The 14,700-nt window shown below is 33.3% G+C and overlaps 1 protein-coding gene across 7 annotated transcripts in view; it reads right to left on the bottom strand.

The window, feature by feature from the left end:
• The window catches only part of SCLT1 (sodium channel and clathrin linker 1), a 177,265-nt gene that overhangs the window by 74,102 nt on the left and 88,463 nt on the right, over positions 1–14,700 (bottom strand). For all 7 annotated transcript variants that reach the window (XR_005373912.1, XR_005373913.1, XR_005373911.1 and 4 more), the window contains exons 12-14: positions 13,452–13,629; positions 9,337–9,435; positions 1,950–2,021 (exon numbers count right to left, since the gene is read on the bottom strand). Coding sequence is in view for 4 of the 7 variants with exons in the window: in XM_038564635.1 (XP_038420563.1) it covers positions 1,950–2,021; positions 9,337–9,435; positions 13,452–13,629 (349 nt within the window). In the remaining 3 variants the exon portion in view is untranslated. The remainder of the gene's footprint in view (positions 1–1,949; positions 2,022–9,336; positions 9,436–13,451; positions 13,630–14,700) is intronic.

The raw sequence follows: 14,700 nt of genomic DNA, 5'->3' as shown, positions 1-14,700 counted from the left end.
ATGTGGAAATTCAAATTAAAAAAAAATTTTTTAAAGAAATCATAGAAGATCATAATGAACTTTTCATTTTCCTTGTATAAAATTTGGGCATTATTATAACCAATTTTGTTACTCATTTACTGTAGGTGAACAGCAACCTCTGCTGATTGGCGGATTTAAAAGCTTGAGTATTCTTAAGAGAAATTGTATCCTATAGGAGAAAGTAAAAGTGGTGCTGCTCTCCAAAGGGACATATGTGGCTAGACTGGCACTGGCCTTTTCTTGAATCTATCAAAAAATCTGCATACTAAGTTAAAAGACAAGTTTTTCTCCTTCCTACAAGCATAACTTAGTTTTGGGTTAGCTAAAGGATTAAACTTCTTTCTTTGACTTCATCTTTATGGTATAGGTGGTAAAACTGGTACTTAAGAATATAAATCAATAGCTGACATAATAACATGTCTCAAACATAGTCGTAAATTTGAGTTACCCGAGAAAATCTCCTTTTTAAAGTAGTTGAACATGTCTTCCTTCATACAGATTTCTCAATGCCTAATATTTAAAACATTTCAATTAATCAGTAGTTTTTTCCATGGAATCAACATCAGAGAATATTTAATATCTTTAGAAAAATCTACTTAGCTATGGATTATAATTGTTTTACTATAAATCATAAGAAATACTTTTTGCAATAAACTAAAATATAGTTTTTTGCTCTAAAATGAGTTCATATAGCTCTGGTTGTGGTTATTAAGAGTTATTATTTTAAAAATTTTTGCAGATATTATCCAATACACATTTCTTTGGGAAAAGAGAAAGAAATAATGTTCTTGTCCTTCCAGAGTTTACAAGCCATTAAATGATTCTGGACTGGGGTGGACCTTCTTTTCTAAGCTGTGAATCTGCTGATAGCTAAATCAGTCCATGTAAGAGAACAAGCAAAATAGCAAAGTGATAGATATGACTAATTGGCCACACAGCATCCCATTAATTTTACTTAATATTCCTCCATCCTTAAAACAGATGACATTAGACAAAAAGTAACACTGTTTCTTGTTCTATTACTCTGAAGATCTATACACAAAGAAAAATCTCATCATGTATACTACAAAGTTTGTAGAATATGAAAAACATGCTCCCTCTTTCAGAGTTGTTTAAATATTAGTCAATAAATATTAAAAAAATCATACTGTGAAAACACTGTGCTAGGCAATAGGGAAAATAAAAGGAGGCATAAAACTCTTGAACTTTGAGGTACAATCTAGTTGGAAAGAAGATTTTCATGAAGCAAGAGAGTAGAGGGAGAGAGGGAGACAGGTGAAAGAGAGAACTAACAGTGTAACATATTTATTACAAGACAATTCATTGCTGAATTTTGTAGTCAGATTAAAAGCGACATAGAGATTCAGAAAATATTAGAGTTTGTGAAGTTGAGAATATCTCTCCAATCTCTGAAAATTCTGGTACTTTTATTCCCCTGGTTATTAAAGGTTATTAAATTCCATTTCATCAAATAGAGTTGTTAAATACCTCTAGTCACATAAGTACTCTTCTCCTTTCTCTTTGCCTATTTATCCTTCAGTATTCATTTCTTTTGGGAAGCTTGTCTTTCTTCTTTCCCACTGTAATATATACTTTCTCTTTCTCCCTCGTCTCCTAGATGAACCTAGCATATGGTAGCAGCTGCAGAAAGGTGCTTAATAGCACTCTGGGCATTTTTTGTCAAAAAAGGTAATTGTAGTAAAATGTGATAAATGCCATCCATCTTTCCTGCTGGATTAAGTTCCAAGATTGCAGGTAACATGTTTATTTTGATTTTTACTCTTCTCCAAGCATCTAGCATAGTTCCTGGCTTAACAAGTATTTTCTGAATGAGCAAGAATACACATTATAAGATACGTCAAAACATATCCTGGCCTTTAAAATAAGCAATATTCAGAGAAAAATATAAATATAGTCTTCTAACATACCATTTGAAGGGCTGAAAGTTCTTCTGTTAGTCGAGAAATCTGTACACTATACTGTTTTCTTGTGTTTGCAACCTGTAAATTAAGACATTTATAAACTGTTTAGGTTCTCAAAAAATGATTAATACCCAATAAAAATACATAGAATAGTAAGTTTGATTTTAGGTCATAAAAAATAAATAAGCATATGGTATATTAAAGAGTCAAGACTTTATTATGATAGGGGTAGAAGAGTGAATTTCTATTAAAATTTACCATAGTAGAAGTGAAAACTGGCAAAATTTAAAAATATTTACTTACTAATCCCCTTAAAGATAATAACCAAGGCATTACAAGTTAACATAAATAACATTTTTTTAATGAAAAATGAGTGCATTTTCCAAAATTGAAAATTTTTTAGAAGAATGGTATTATTTTACATTTTTGCAAATTTCCTTAATGTCTGGCTCAACAGAAGACAGCTAGGTTCTCATATCTATATCTGTGTTCAACCTGTTGTGCTGATCATCAGTCTTTGGAAAACAATGTACCTCATGAGAGAAAAGTATGAAAAAAGCAAACAGTAAACTATAAGTAGAAAGTTAAGGTTAGACCTTGCAGACTCTCTGAACACTTTGAGAACTCCTGCCACAGAGCAATTCAAATGAAAAACCAAATTACACACTAAAAAATTAATTAGTAACTTTTAAGGCACTTTTGTTTTATAAACAGAAGAATATTCTTTATTTTGCATATATCACAGTATTAGGTAAATTGTTTTGTGAGGAGAATTATTTGAATTAACACTTAAATTGCTTCAGAAACAGTATAATTTATATATATAGAACATTTTGAAGAATTACATCTCATTGAGATGGCTCTGCTGATAATATATTTTTCTAATAACTACTCATGCTTTTTAAAAAGACCACAAGGAATACTGATACTATATCACCAGTAAACATTTATGATCTAAAGATTTTTGGAAATTTTCTAAGATCCTATAAAATAGATTATTTCTAAAACATGAGGTAAGCCTTCTACAGAACATTTACAACATTGACACATACTTTATTTGGTTAATTAATATGAGTTATGTTTCTGAAGACTGGACAAACATATATGAGTCCCTTTGAGCTCTATTTTAGATTTTAAATTGATGCAAACTTTCCTATGAATAATTATATAATTATATCCATCCTCTTTATGGGTCAGTGATAACCACAGCATTTACTGAGGTCTGATATGTGAAGAACTGTTCAGAGTGCTGTGTTATTATCTCATTAAATCCCACCAACAATCTGATTAAGTAGTTATCACCTTCAATATAGAAGAGGGATATTAAGGTATAGGGATAGTTAAGTCATGAAGGTTTTCAGGATATAAAAATTTTAGTCCCTATGAGTGCATTCATGTCTGTCTATCTGCCTCTCATACAATGTTTTAAGAGTTCTTTTCAGTGTCTAAAAATGATGCAGCTAGCATGAAGGTTTATGACTATACTAATAAATATATTTTGAAATATTTTTATAATAATGCTGATAAATTCAGTGAATTAAACTGTTCATATTTCTTAAAAAGACAGTGTAGGACTACTGAGACTGATGGTATATCATCAGTAAAATCTTATGCTGCAAAGATCATAGAAAATTTTTTGAGGTTAGTATCTGATAAAACACAATGTAAACCTTGTTATGTGAGCAAATACACATATTTGAGAGGCAATTTAAAGTAGTTGGAGTTCAGAAGTCTGTATGGAAACTAAAATCCCCTCTCTTATCCTAACCTCACGTTTTTTTTGTAAACATTTTCTTTTACAATGTATGGATAGTAAGGATATTTGTAAATCAAACAGTAAATTAACAAGAGATAGAAACAGAAAAGGCCAATAATGTCACAAATATTGCCTAACTGGATGAATATAATTTTGATCACCAAATTTAAGCCATGATTTGAAATAAAAAGAAAATCAAAGTCAAAAGAAAATAACATTATTTTCACAAATTAAGTTTTACTTGTTTTTTTTTTTTAATTTTTATTTATTTGTGATAGTCACAGAGAGAGAGAGAGAGAGAAAGAGAGAGAGAGAGAGGCAGAGACACAGGCAGAGGGAGAAGCAGGCTCCATGCACTGGGAGCCCGATGTGGGATTCGATCCCGGGTCTCCAGGATCGTGCCCTGGACCAAAGGCAGGTGCTAAACCGCTGCGCCACCCAGGGATCCCAAGTTTTACTTGTTTTATAGAGATCTGAGAAATAGCTATTTCTGTATTTTAAAGAAATAAGCTACTGCCATATTTTGTTCAGTTTTATGGCCAGAACATAAGTATGTGCTGATTTATTCATTATATTTACTTTGTTAATAAAAAAATACTTCTAAAGTCATTAGAAATAAGTAATCCTCACTCTAACAGGTTAATTCTACATATTTGGAGGACATGTCAAATTATAATAAATGGGGCAATTATCACCAAAACAGCTGAAAAATTTCAAACAAAAACATTAAAAAATATATTATAAAAATATAAATGGATATAAGGAGGATATACTATATGCTCTATAAAATACTATATAGTTCAATTATATAGTTTATGAAAATAATACTTACTCTTTGAAATTCTACACACTGAGAACTGTAATACGCAGAAAGAGAAAAGTGCCTCATTATTCTTCTAGGCTTAGCACTGTTCAAAGGCTGATATATATATCTCCAGAATTTTTTGCTTCACAGATAGTTACACCAATCATTAATAATTTGCAATTAAATGAAAACTCAGAAGGACAATGCTAAAAATAGCACTTATCTCTGGGTAGTGGAATTTTAAGCGATTTGTAAGTTATTCGTATTTTGGGTATTGAGTTTGATAAGTTCTTTATAGATTTTGGATACTATCCCTTTATCTGATAAGTCATTTGCAAATATCTTCGCCAATTCCATATGTTGCCTTTTAGTTTTGTTGCTTCCTTTGCTGTGCAAAAAACTTTTTATCCTGATAAAGTCCCAATAGTTCATTTTTGCTTTTGTTTCCCTTGACTTTGGAGATGTGTCTAGAAGTTGCTGCAGCCAACGTCAGAGAGGTTGCTGCCTGTGTTCTCCTCTAGGATTTTAATGGATTCCTGTTTCACATTTCAGTCTTTCAGTCATTTTGAGCTTACTTTTGTGTATGGTGTAAGAAAGTGGTCCAGTGTTATTCTTCCACATGTGGCTGTTCAATTTTCCCAATACCATTTGTTGAAGACACTTTCTTTTTTCCATTGGATATTCTTTCCTGCTTTGTCAAAAATTAGTTGGCCTTGGAGTTGAGGGTCCATTTCTGGACTTTCCATTCTGTTCTACTGATCTATGTTGTCTGTTTTTGTGTTGCTACCATACTGCCTTCATGATCATAGTTTTGTAATACAGCTTGAAGTCTGAAATTGTGACACCTCTAGTTTTGGTTTCCTCTTCCTTCTCCTTCTTCTTTTTTGGTTTTCTTTTTTCAACATTATCTTGGCTATTTAGGGTCTTCTGTGGTTCCATACAAATTTTAAGGTTGTTTGTTCCAGCTCTGAAAAATGCTGATGGTATTATGAAAGGGATGCTTTGAAAATGTAAATTGTTTTGGGTAGCATAGACATTTTAATAGTATTTGTTCTTTTGATCCATGAGCATGGAATATTTTTGCATTTGTTTCTTCTTCAATTTCTTTCATATGTTCTACAGTTTTCAGAGTACAGATCCTTTATCTCTTTGGTTAGGTTTATTCCTAGGTATTTTATGGGTTTTGGTACAATTGCAAATGGAATTGATTGCTTGGTTTCTGCTTCATTGCTAGTGTACAGAAATGCAATGGACTTCTGTGCATTGATTTTCTATCCCATGACTTTGTTGAATTTGTCTATCAGTTCTAGCAATTTTTTTTGTGGTCTTTGGGTTTTCTACATAGAGAATCATGTCATCTGTGATGAATGAACATTTGACTTGTTCTTTACTAACTTTGATGCTTTTTACTTCTCTTTTTTGTCTGATTACTGAGTTTAGGACTTCCAGTACTAGCTGAACAACATTGGTGAGAGCTGACATGCCTGTCATTTCCTGATCTGAGAGGAAAAGCTCTGTTTTTCCCTGTTAAGAACAATATTGGCTGTCGGTCTTTTGTATATGGCTTTTATGATATTGAGTTATGTTCTTTGTAGTCCTACTTGGCAGAGAGTTTTTATTTTTTTTATCAAGAAAGGATGTTGTATTTTGTCAAATGCTTTTTCTGCATCAATTTGTAGGATCATATCATTCTTGTCTTTTAATTAATGTGGTCTTATCACATTGATTTGCAAATGTTCAACCATCTCTGAATCTCAGGAATAAATCCCACTTGGTTGTGGTGAATAATCCTTTTTAATGCACTGATGGATCCTACTGGCTAGTATCTTGGTGAGTATTTTGACATCCATGTTCATCTCAGGAATCTTGGTCTATAATTCTCCCTTTTGATGGGGTCTTTTTCTGGTTTTGGGATCAAGATAATGTTGGCCTCAAAGAATGAGTTTGGAAATTTTCCTTCCATTTCTGTTTTTTGAAACAGCTTCAGAAGAATAGGTATTAATCTTTAAATGTTTGGTAGAATTATCTTGGGAAGCTATCTGGTCCTGGACTCTTGTTTGTTGGGAGATTTTTTTTTGTGGTTGAGAGATTTTTGATTACTGCTTCAATTTCCTTGCTGGTTATGGGTCTCTTCAGATTTTCTATTTCTTCCTGTTTCAGTTTCGGTAGTTTATTAATTTCAAGGAATGCATCCTTTTCTTCCAGATTGCCTAATTTGTTGGCATATAATTGCTCATAATACTTTGTATTCTTCAGTGTTGGTTGTGATCTTTTTCATTCATGATTTTACTGATTTGGGTCCTTTCTCTTTTCTTTTTTAAAGTCTGGCTAGGGGTTTATCAATCTTATTAATTCTTTCAAAGAACCAGCTCCTAGTTTTGTTGATCTGTTCTACTGTTCTTCTGGTTTCTATTTCATTGATTTCTGCTCTAATCTTTATTATTTCTCTTCTCCTGTTGGACTTAGGCTTTATTTGCTGTACTTTTTCCAACTCCTTTAGGTGTAAGGTTAGGCTGTAAATTTGAGATTTTTCTTGTTTCTTGGCCTGTATTGCTATATACTTTCCTTTTAGGACCACCTTTGCTGCATCCCAAAGGTTTTGGACTGCTGTGTTTTCATTTTCATTTGCTTCCATGTATTTTATAACTGTTCTTTAATTTCCTGGTTGACCAATTTATTCTTTAGCCTCCATGTATTGTGGTCCTTCCAAATTTTTTCTTGTGATTGACTTTAAGTTTTATAGAATTGTGGTCTGAAAATACACATGGTATGATCCCAGTCTTTTCATAATGGTTGAGATCTGATTTGTGACTCAGTATGTGATCTATTACAGAGAATGTTCCATATGCAATTGAGAAGAATATGTATGCTGCTTTAGGATAAAATGCTCTGAATGTATCTGTTAAGTCCATCTGGTCCAGTATGTCATTCAGAGCCTTTGTTTCCTTGTTACATTGTTGATTGATTACATTGCTGTAAGTGGGGTGTTAAAGTCCCCTACTACTATTGTGTTATTATCAATGAGTTTTAATTTTGTTATTAATTGGTTTATACTTATTGAAAAATGGCGGCTAAAAATGTATAAAAATGATAGAACATAATCATTTGTAATCATTCCTTATAATATTTATTTCAAGCAAAGATTATCAATGGATGCTTAGATCACTGGATGAAATTTTTGGTAGAAAGTATACCTGTGTAGTCTTCAAGTATTTTCCCCAATTATTTATAAAGTATACAAATGAAGAGTTCTGGTCGTACCACCTTAACCATGTGGTCAAGCTTAGCTTCAACTAATGCACAATCTGATATTATAGCTTCCTGATGTGATCAGTTGGGAGATATACATATCACTCTGTTAGAAACCACCTAAATCTAATCAAAAGAAATGGTCACATAAATCCAGATGTGGAATACTCTGGATTCTACAAAGGATTCTTTGTTATGCAGAGAGGAAGGCAGAGGACTGGGTTAAGTTGAGGGAGACTACAAAGACATACCAGTTAAATGCAATGATAGATAAATTTGGATTGGATCCTGGATTTAAAAAACCAAAAAGTACTAGGATATTTTAGGGAAATTTGAGGGAAATTTGAGTGTAGATTAAAATAATGTTGATTTTTTTTTCTTTCAGGTATGGTAATAGTGATGTGGTAGTGTAGTAAAACATCCTTTCTTGGGGAAAAATAAGCCAAAATATTTAGTAGTGAAGTGTCATAATGCCTGTAGTTGATGTCTAAATGTTTGGCAAAAGAGCATGTATGTATATAAAGGGTGTGGCAAGACATTAAGAGTTATTTGGGTAAGGAGTAAGTGTTCACTGTATAGCATTTAGCCTTTTTATGGGTTACAAATACAAATACAAAATAACCTTTTTTATGGGTTATACATACAAAATTAATGGCAAACAATTTCTCAAGGTGATTGAGAAGAGGCTCAAAAATCAAGAGATTTGTATTTACATCTAGTTCTGCTACTTCCTAAAGGTAGAACCCTAATAAAAGTAAGTTACTTTTCAGTTTTTTTAATCATTAAAATGGGTTTGGTTTTTCTCCCCTTCACAATTCACTTTATAGTTTCAAACTTTACCACACCACTTATGAATTGATTCATCTCCATACCAGAAAAGGCAAACAGATGTTTTGTCTTTTTATATGAAAGTAAACTTACATGTCCCAGTTTTAATTTGCATAAGCCTCAAAATTCAAAACAAGAAACAACTCAATACTTTAAAACCAAAATATCAGATTTAGTCTTGATAAGAGAATTGAAAATAACAACAAAATTTAAAAATCGTGTAAGTTCCAGTATGATATGATCAAAATAAAGCTGGACTCAGTATAGCAGGAGAAGGTATGGGTCTAAATTCTGGCTTTAATTAGTATGTAACTTTGAATGAGTCAACAATATCATGGTTTAAGTTCCTTTACTGATAAAAAAAGAGGTCAAACCAGATTTCTACAGTCCTAAGCTGCTCTAAGATTCTGCAAGCAACAGGTTTTCTTCTCTTACTTCTTGCATATTCTAGGTTTATTTTGAAGCTTCTTTTTAGTTTTATACTTCAGGTGTGTTAATCTTCATTATATTTCTAGCCTAAACCCCTCTCTACCTCCCCAACTTGCTCTATCCCCACCTTAACCCCACTCTACTCAAATGGTAGGGCTACAATCCTAAGATGATTTGTACTTGAAATTTAGCACAATTGGTTCAACTAGCTGATGGTTAATTAGCTAGGTCCATTAGGCAAAAACTTAGGTAGCATTTAGTCTTAGGTTATGAAATTCTGTAAACTTTTGAATTTTAAATAATCTTAAAGTTTAAAAACTCCTTACTTCCTTCCTGGTTATCATGGCAGCATCTTGCACAAGCCGAGAGACAGTTTCTTTCATTTTCTCTACATCTTCTTCTTTTTGCTTCTCCTGAAGAACAGCCTTCAGAAAAGTAATCATTTGATGTTATTATAAATCACATAATTATTAATAAAGATAATAAATGATTTAAAACATATCCACTAATTGCTTTGTTGAAAGCAAACATCTTATTCTAAACTTCTGGGACATCTCCACCTGGAATCTTGCCTAAGTTATTTTCCCTAATCTTTTCACCTAATCTCGTCCTAAAAATTTATTAGTTTCCTCTGGTATTTATTTCGGCCAGGGCCATCACTCTTCTAACCTGTGCAACTAGAAATCTTAAGAGTTATTTTGCAATTTTCCTTTTCTCCTTATACAAAATAAGCCACCAAGCCCAGGTAATAAAGTCTTGGGAAAAATCTCTTGGAATTCCCTTTCTTTCAATTATTAGATATTATTCAAATTAACATCCCTTGTCACCTAACTCCTCAATGTTTCTATTTATTCAATCATTTTCATCTCCCAACTAAAAAATACTCTCAATCATCCTAGTTCTGTTGTCAGTGACACCCCATTTCTCTGCTTCCCTCTGGAGCAAAACTCCTCTAAAGTCTGTGCCTGCTCATCGGCAATACTTTCTCTTACACCAACTCCAATCAGGCTTTCACCATCCATAGTCTCCACTGATAATCCATGAGTCAATTTTGAATATCTTATTTAATCTGTCAGCTGCACTTGAGATAACAGATTATTCTCTTTGTTTTACGTTCCTTATTTGGCTTTTAGCATACCACAGTATTAGCTTTCCTCCTAACTCCCTGATCATTTCTTTTTTAGTCTACACTGCTGTTTCTTCCTCTTCTCCTGAACCTCTTTAAAAATTGCACTACCTGGGGCACCTGGGTGGCTCAGTTGGTTAAGTGTCTACCTTTAGTTCAGGTCACCAACCCGAGGTCCTGGGATTAAGAACTATATCAAGCTCCCTGCTCAGTGGGGAGTCTGCTTCTCACTCTTCCTCTCCTCCTCTCCTCTTCCCCTCCTTCTGTTCTCTCTGTGTCTATCTCAAATAAATAAATAAATAAAATCTTTTTTTTTTTTTTAAAGATTTTTTTTTTTTTTTTTTTTTTTTTATTTATGATAGTCACAGAGAGAGAGAGAGAGAGGCAGAGACACAGGCAGAGGGAGAAGCAGGCTCCATGCACCGGGAGCCCGACATGGGATTCGATCCCGGGTCTCCAGGATCGCGCCCTGGGCCAAAGGCAGGCGCCAAACCGCTGCGCCACCCAGGGATCCCAATAAATAAAATCTTAAAAAAAAAACCTGCAGGGACGCCTGGGTGGCTCAGTGGTTGAGTGTCTGCCTTCGGCTCAAGGCGTGATCCTGGAGTCTCAGGATCGAGTCCCACATCGGGCTCCCTGCATGGAGCCTGCTTCTCCCTCTGCCTGTGTCTCTGCCTCTCTCTGTGCCTCTCATGAATAAATAAATAAAATCTAAAAAAAATTAAAATTAAAATAAAAAAAATAAAAAAAAAACTGCATTACCCATCAGAGGGGAGGTGGGTGGGTGGGGGATGGGTGAAACAGGTGATGGGGATTAAGAAGTGCACTTGATGTGATGGCACTGGTGATGTACAGAATTGCTGAATCATTATATTGCACACCTGAAACGAACATAATACTGTATGTTAACTATACTGGAATTAGAATAAAAACTGAATTAAAAAAAAATTGTACTACCTAATACTTAAGTCCTTAGAGCTTTATTTCCATCTGTCCCTTGATGGTTTATCCATTCTCACGGTTTTAAATATTATTTATAGGCTGACAACTCTCAAATTTACATCTCTAGACCAAATATCTTTCTGAGCCTGGAACTGCTCCAATTTTAAGGCTGAATGAATTTCTCTTTTTTTTTTAAATCATCATATGATAAGTGGACCCATGTTCTTATCCCACTACCTTCCAAAGATACCATACACATCCCCATCTAGTTTTTTTAAAAAAATTGCCTAACAAATTTCCTCCTGCTTAAATAGGTAAGCTAGTGAGAAATAACAGCTGTTTTTTTTTATTCAAGTAGAATTAACAATAGGTTGTTAGATTAGCTTCAGATGTACAATATAATGATTCATCAGGTTTTTCTGTAATTATTATTTTTTTAAGTAGGCTCTATGCCCAACATGGGGCTTCAACTCATGACCCTAAGAGATCAAGAGTTGCATGCTCTACTAAATGAGCAAGCTAGGTGCCCTTGATTCAACAGTTCTATACACTACTCGGAGCTCATTATAAGTGTACTCTTAATTGCCTTCACCTAGTTCACCTATCTCCCCATCCAACTGCCCTCCCTCAACCACCAGTTTGTTCTCCATATTTAAGAGTCTGTTTCTCTTTTTTGGTTCATTTGTTTTGTTTTTTAAATTCCACATGAGTGAAATCATATGGTATTTGTCTTTCTCTGACTTATTTCACTTAGTATTATACCCTCAAGGTCCATTCATGTTGTTGCAAATGGCAAGATGTCATTCTTTTTACAACTGAGTAATGTTCCATTGTATAAATACATCATACTTTTATCCATTCATACATGGATGGGCACTGGGCTATTTCCATATCCCAGCTATTGTAAATACGCAGTAACAAGCTGTTTTGATGTAACAACATTGTGGGGGGAGAATGGGACAATGAGGAAATAGGGAAGCATCATAAAAGAACTGTAATAGGCTGTGTTTCATGTCTGTTTGTATAATCTGTAGAGAGAATCCTTGACTTTTTGGAATAAGCAACTGAAGGTGGTACTCCTTGAACAATTAAACAATGGGTCAGGAGGGAACTTAACACTGTAGCCATAAACAGCCTTGTTAAGGGTTTGTTGATTTCTGACCTGAGTGAGAAGATTTAAGGGATAGACAATGAGTATTGCTACTTCTCTGTCCATTGTGCTTTACACAAAATGTTCATATTTAGTAACCTAATATTAACAAATGCTCATATGACTAGGCTCCAGAGGGGAAAGATAAACAATTTTGTCCTGCTCTGAACTGTTCTAGCTAACTTAGAATTTAGAGCAATTCCCAAGGATGTTATGTTTATGCTGTGCCTTCCAACCATTCTGAGACAGTATTCAAATCGCAGATGGAATTATTAGCGGAAAGGCATGACAAGCACCTTTGTATTCTTACAGTTTAAGATTTGGAATATTATTTTTCATTAGCTTCTTAATATGTGACTTATATAGTTTGTTTCATTTTTAATAGTCCTCTTGGAAAACCCGCTATTATATAAAAAAAGGAAACAAAGTATTTCCTTTGTACTCTTCATGTTTCTCAGTAATTATGCATATGTTAGGTATTCAATAAATATTGGTTACATGAAGTAATGATTTAATATCTCTACAAAAAGGAGGCAACAACATTAACAACAAATCTATCCACCTGGTGACTTCTGTGGACTATATACATACCATTTATAGGGAAGTGATAAAAGAAAATCACAATTATTAAAGGGTTAAAAAAAGAAGTGACAAGAAGGTTCCAGTTAATAAATCTTTACAGCTAAATTTAATTCCTGTCAATTAAGGTTCTGCTCTATTAGAGTAATTATGTAGGTGATGAAGGGGAAATAAAGATGAGTAAGATTAATCTGGTTCAATTGAATAAAATATAGGGTATACTGCAGCAAAGTGCTATAGCAGATTTTTTAAAGTATGAGATTATAGAGGATGAAAATTGTTTACATAAGGATTGGAGACATAAAATCTGATATGAAAGCTTTGGGGGGAGGGTTGACATTTTGTTGTATTTTTTTAAGTTTTATTTTTTTAAATTAATCTCTATACCCAACCTGGGGCTTAATCTCATGACCCAGAGATCAAGAGTTGCATGGTCTTCCAACTGAGCCAGCCAACTGCCCCTATTTTATCATGTTTTATGATTAAAGTCTTACCATGAAGAATATAGCATGTTTATTAATAGAGAGCATAGCAGTATCATTGTTGTGTGTTCATTTTATAACTACTGACTCTCCTATTATTAGGTCATCTCAGGGAATGTTCGGTATTACATTATTTATAAACATATTTACTAGTTTTCTTACCTGATTTTTTTGAAGGTTAGCTTCTTCTAAGAGCTGCATGCTATTTCTGGCTCTTACAATAGCTTCGTATTTTTCATTTTCTAATTCATTGCACTTTGCTTGTAATTCTCTGGTCCGTTTTTCCAAATGTGTTTTTTGTGCTCTTAATTGGGTGGCTTCTTGGATTGCTACACAGAGTCTAAGAGTAAATAATTACATTGCGAAAGTTAAATATTTTTAAAGGGAAGAAGGAAAATAGGAGATTTACTGATTTACATCTATTATAGAACAACCACTATTCTGGTTACTTTCACGTGTATTTTCTCATTTGATCTGCACAAAAGTTTTGTAAAGGAGGTTTCATTACTTCCATTTTAAAGAACAACAGACCCAAAGAGGTTAAGCATTTGATTAAGGCCATATGGCTAATGAGCTGTGGGGCTGAGACAGAGCCTAGATATTCTAATTATGTTACACTTACTAGAGTATCGCAGCATATTAGTTATAGGATAATGTTTTGAAGCAAATCCTTAAAGAACGAGTTATTCTATTTATATGGTCTTTTAAAAATTTTCCTTGTTGCTTGGCTCCCTTTACCTCTTTACCCAGGTAACCAATGTGAATTTACTAATGTATATCTTCAAATATTTTTCTCCATGTTTATAAAATCACACACACCTATATACACATGTACACACATAAATGTACAAAGTATATACACACTGGTCCAAAGGCTTTTAAACATAATTTTTTTGTTATAAAAATTAAAGTCATAATATACACCCTTTTCTGTACTTGCTTTTCTCATTCAATATCTTATAGAAATCCCCTCAAGTAAAACCCCAGAAGTCTGATGGACGGAAATTCATTTCACTGTTAATTTGTATTTCCCTGATTACTGGAGAGCTTAAGTGTATTTTTAGTTAGCCATGTGAATTGTCTTCTTTGAATTTCCTCTTCATATCCTCTGCCAATTTTTTTCTGTTATTTGCTTGTTCTTTGTATGAACTCTTTGAATAATAAGAGAAATCCTCAGGCTGTTCTGTACACTACAAATATTTTTCCCAAATCTGCTTTTTTGGTTGTTGTTGCCTACTGACTGTATTAAAGAAATCTTTATTACACTAAAAATGTTCACTTTAATACAGCTAAATTTGGGTTTTTTTTCAGCTTGTAGGATTTCATTTTTTATAAAGATTATTTCTCTCTTCCATAGATTGCTAATGTAATTTCCTAGATTTCCTCAAAAGATTGCTACGTCTTTAATATT

The sequence above is a fragment of the Canis lupus genome, chromosome 19 (genome assembly GCF_011100685.1).
Source record: "Canis lupus familiaris isolate Mischka breed German Shepherd chromosome 19, alternate assembly UU_Cfam_GSD_1.0, whole genome shotgun sequence".
NCBI lineage: Eukaryota > Metazoa > Chordata > Mammalia > Carnivora > Canidae > Canis > Canis lupus.
Note: the sequence above shows the minus strand (reverse complement) of the source record. Positions and strands in the feature narration are given on the sequence as shown.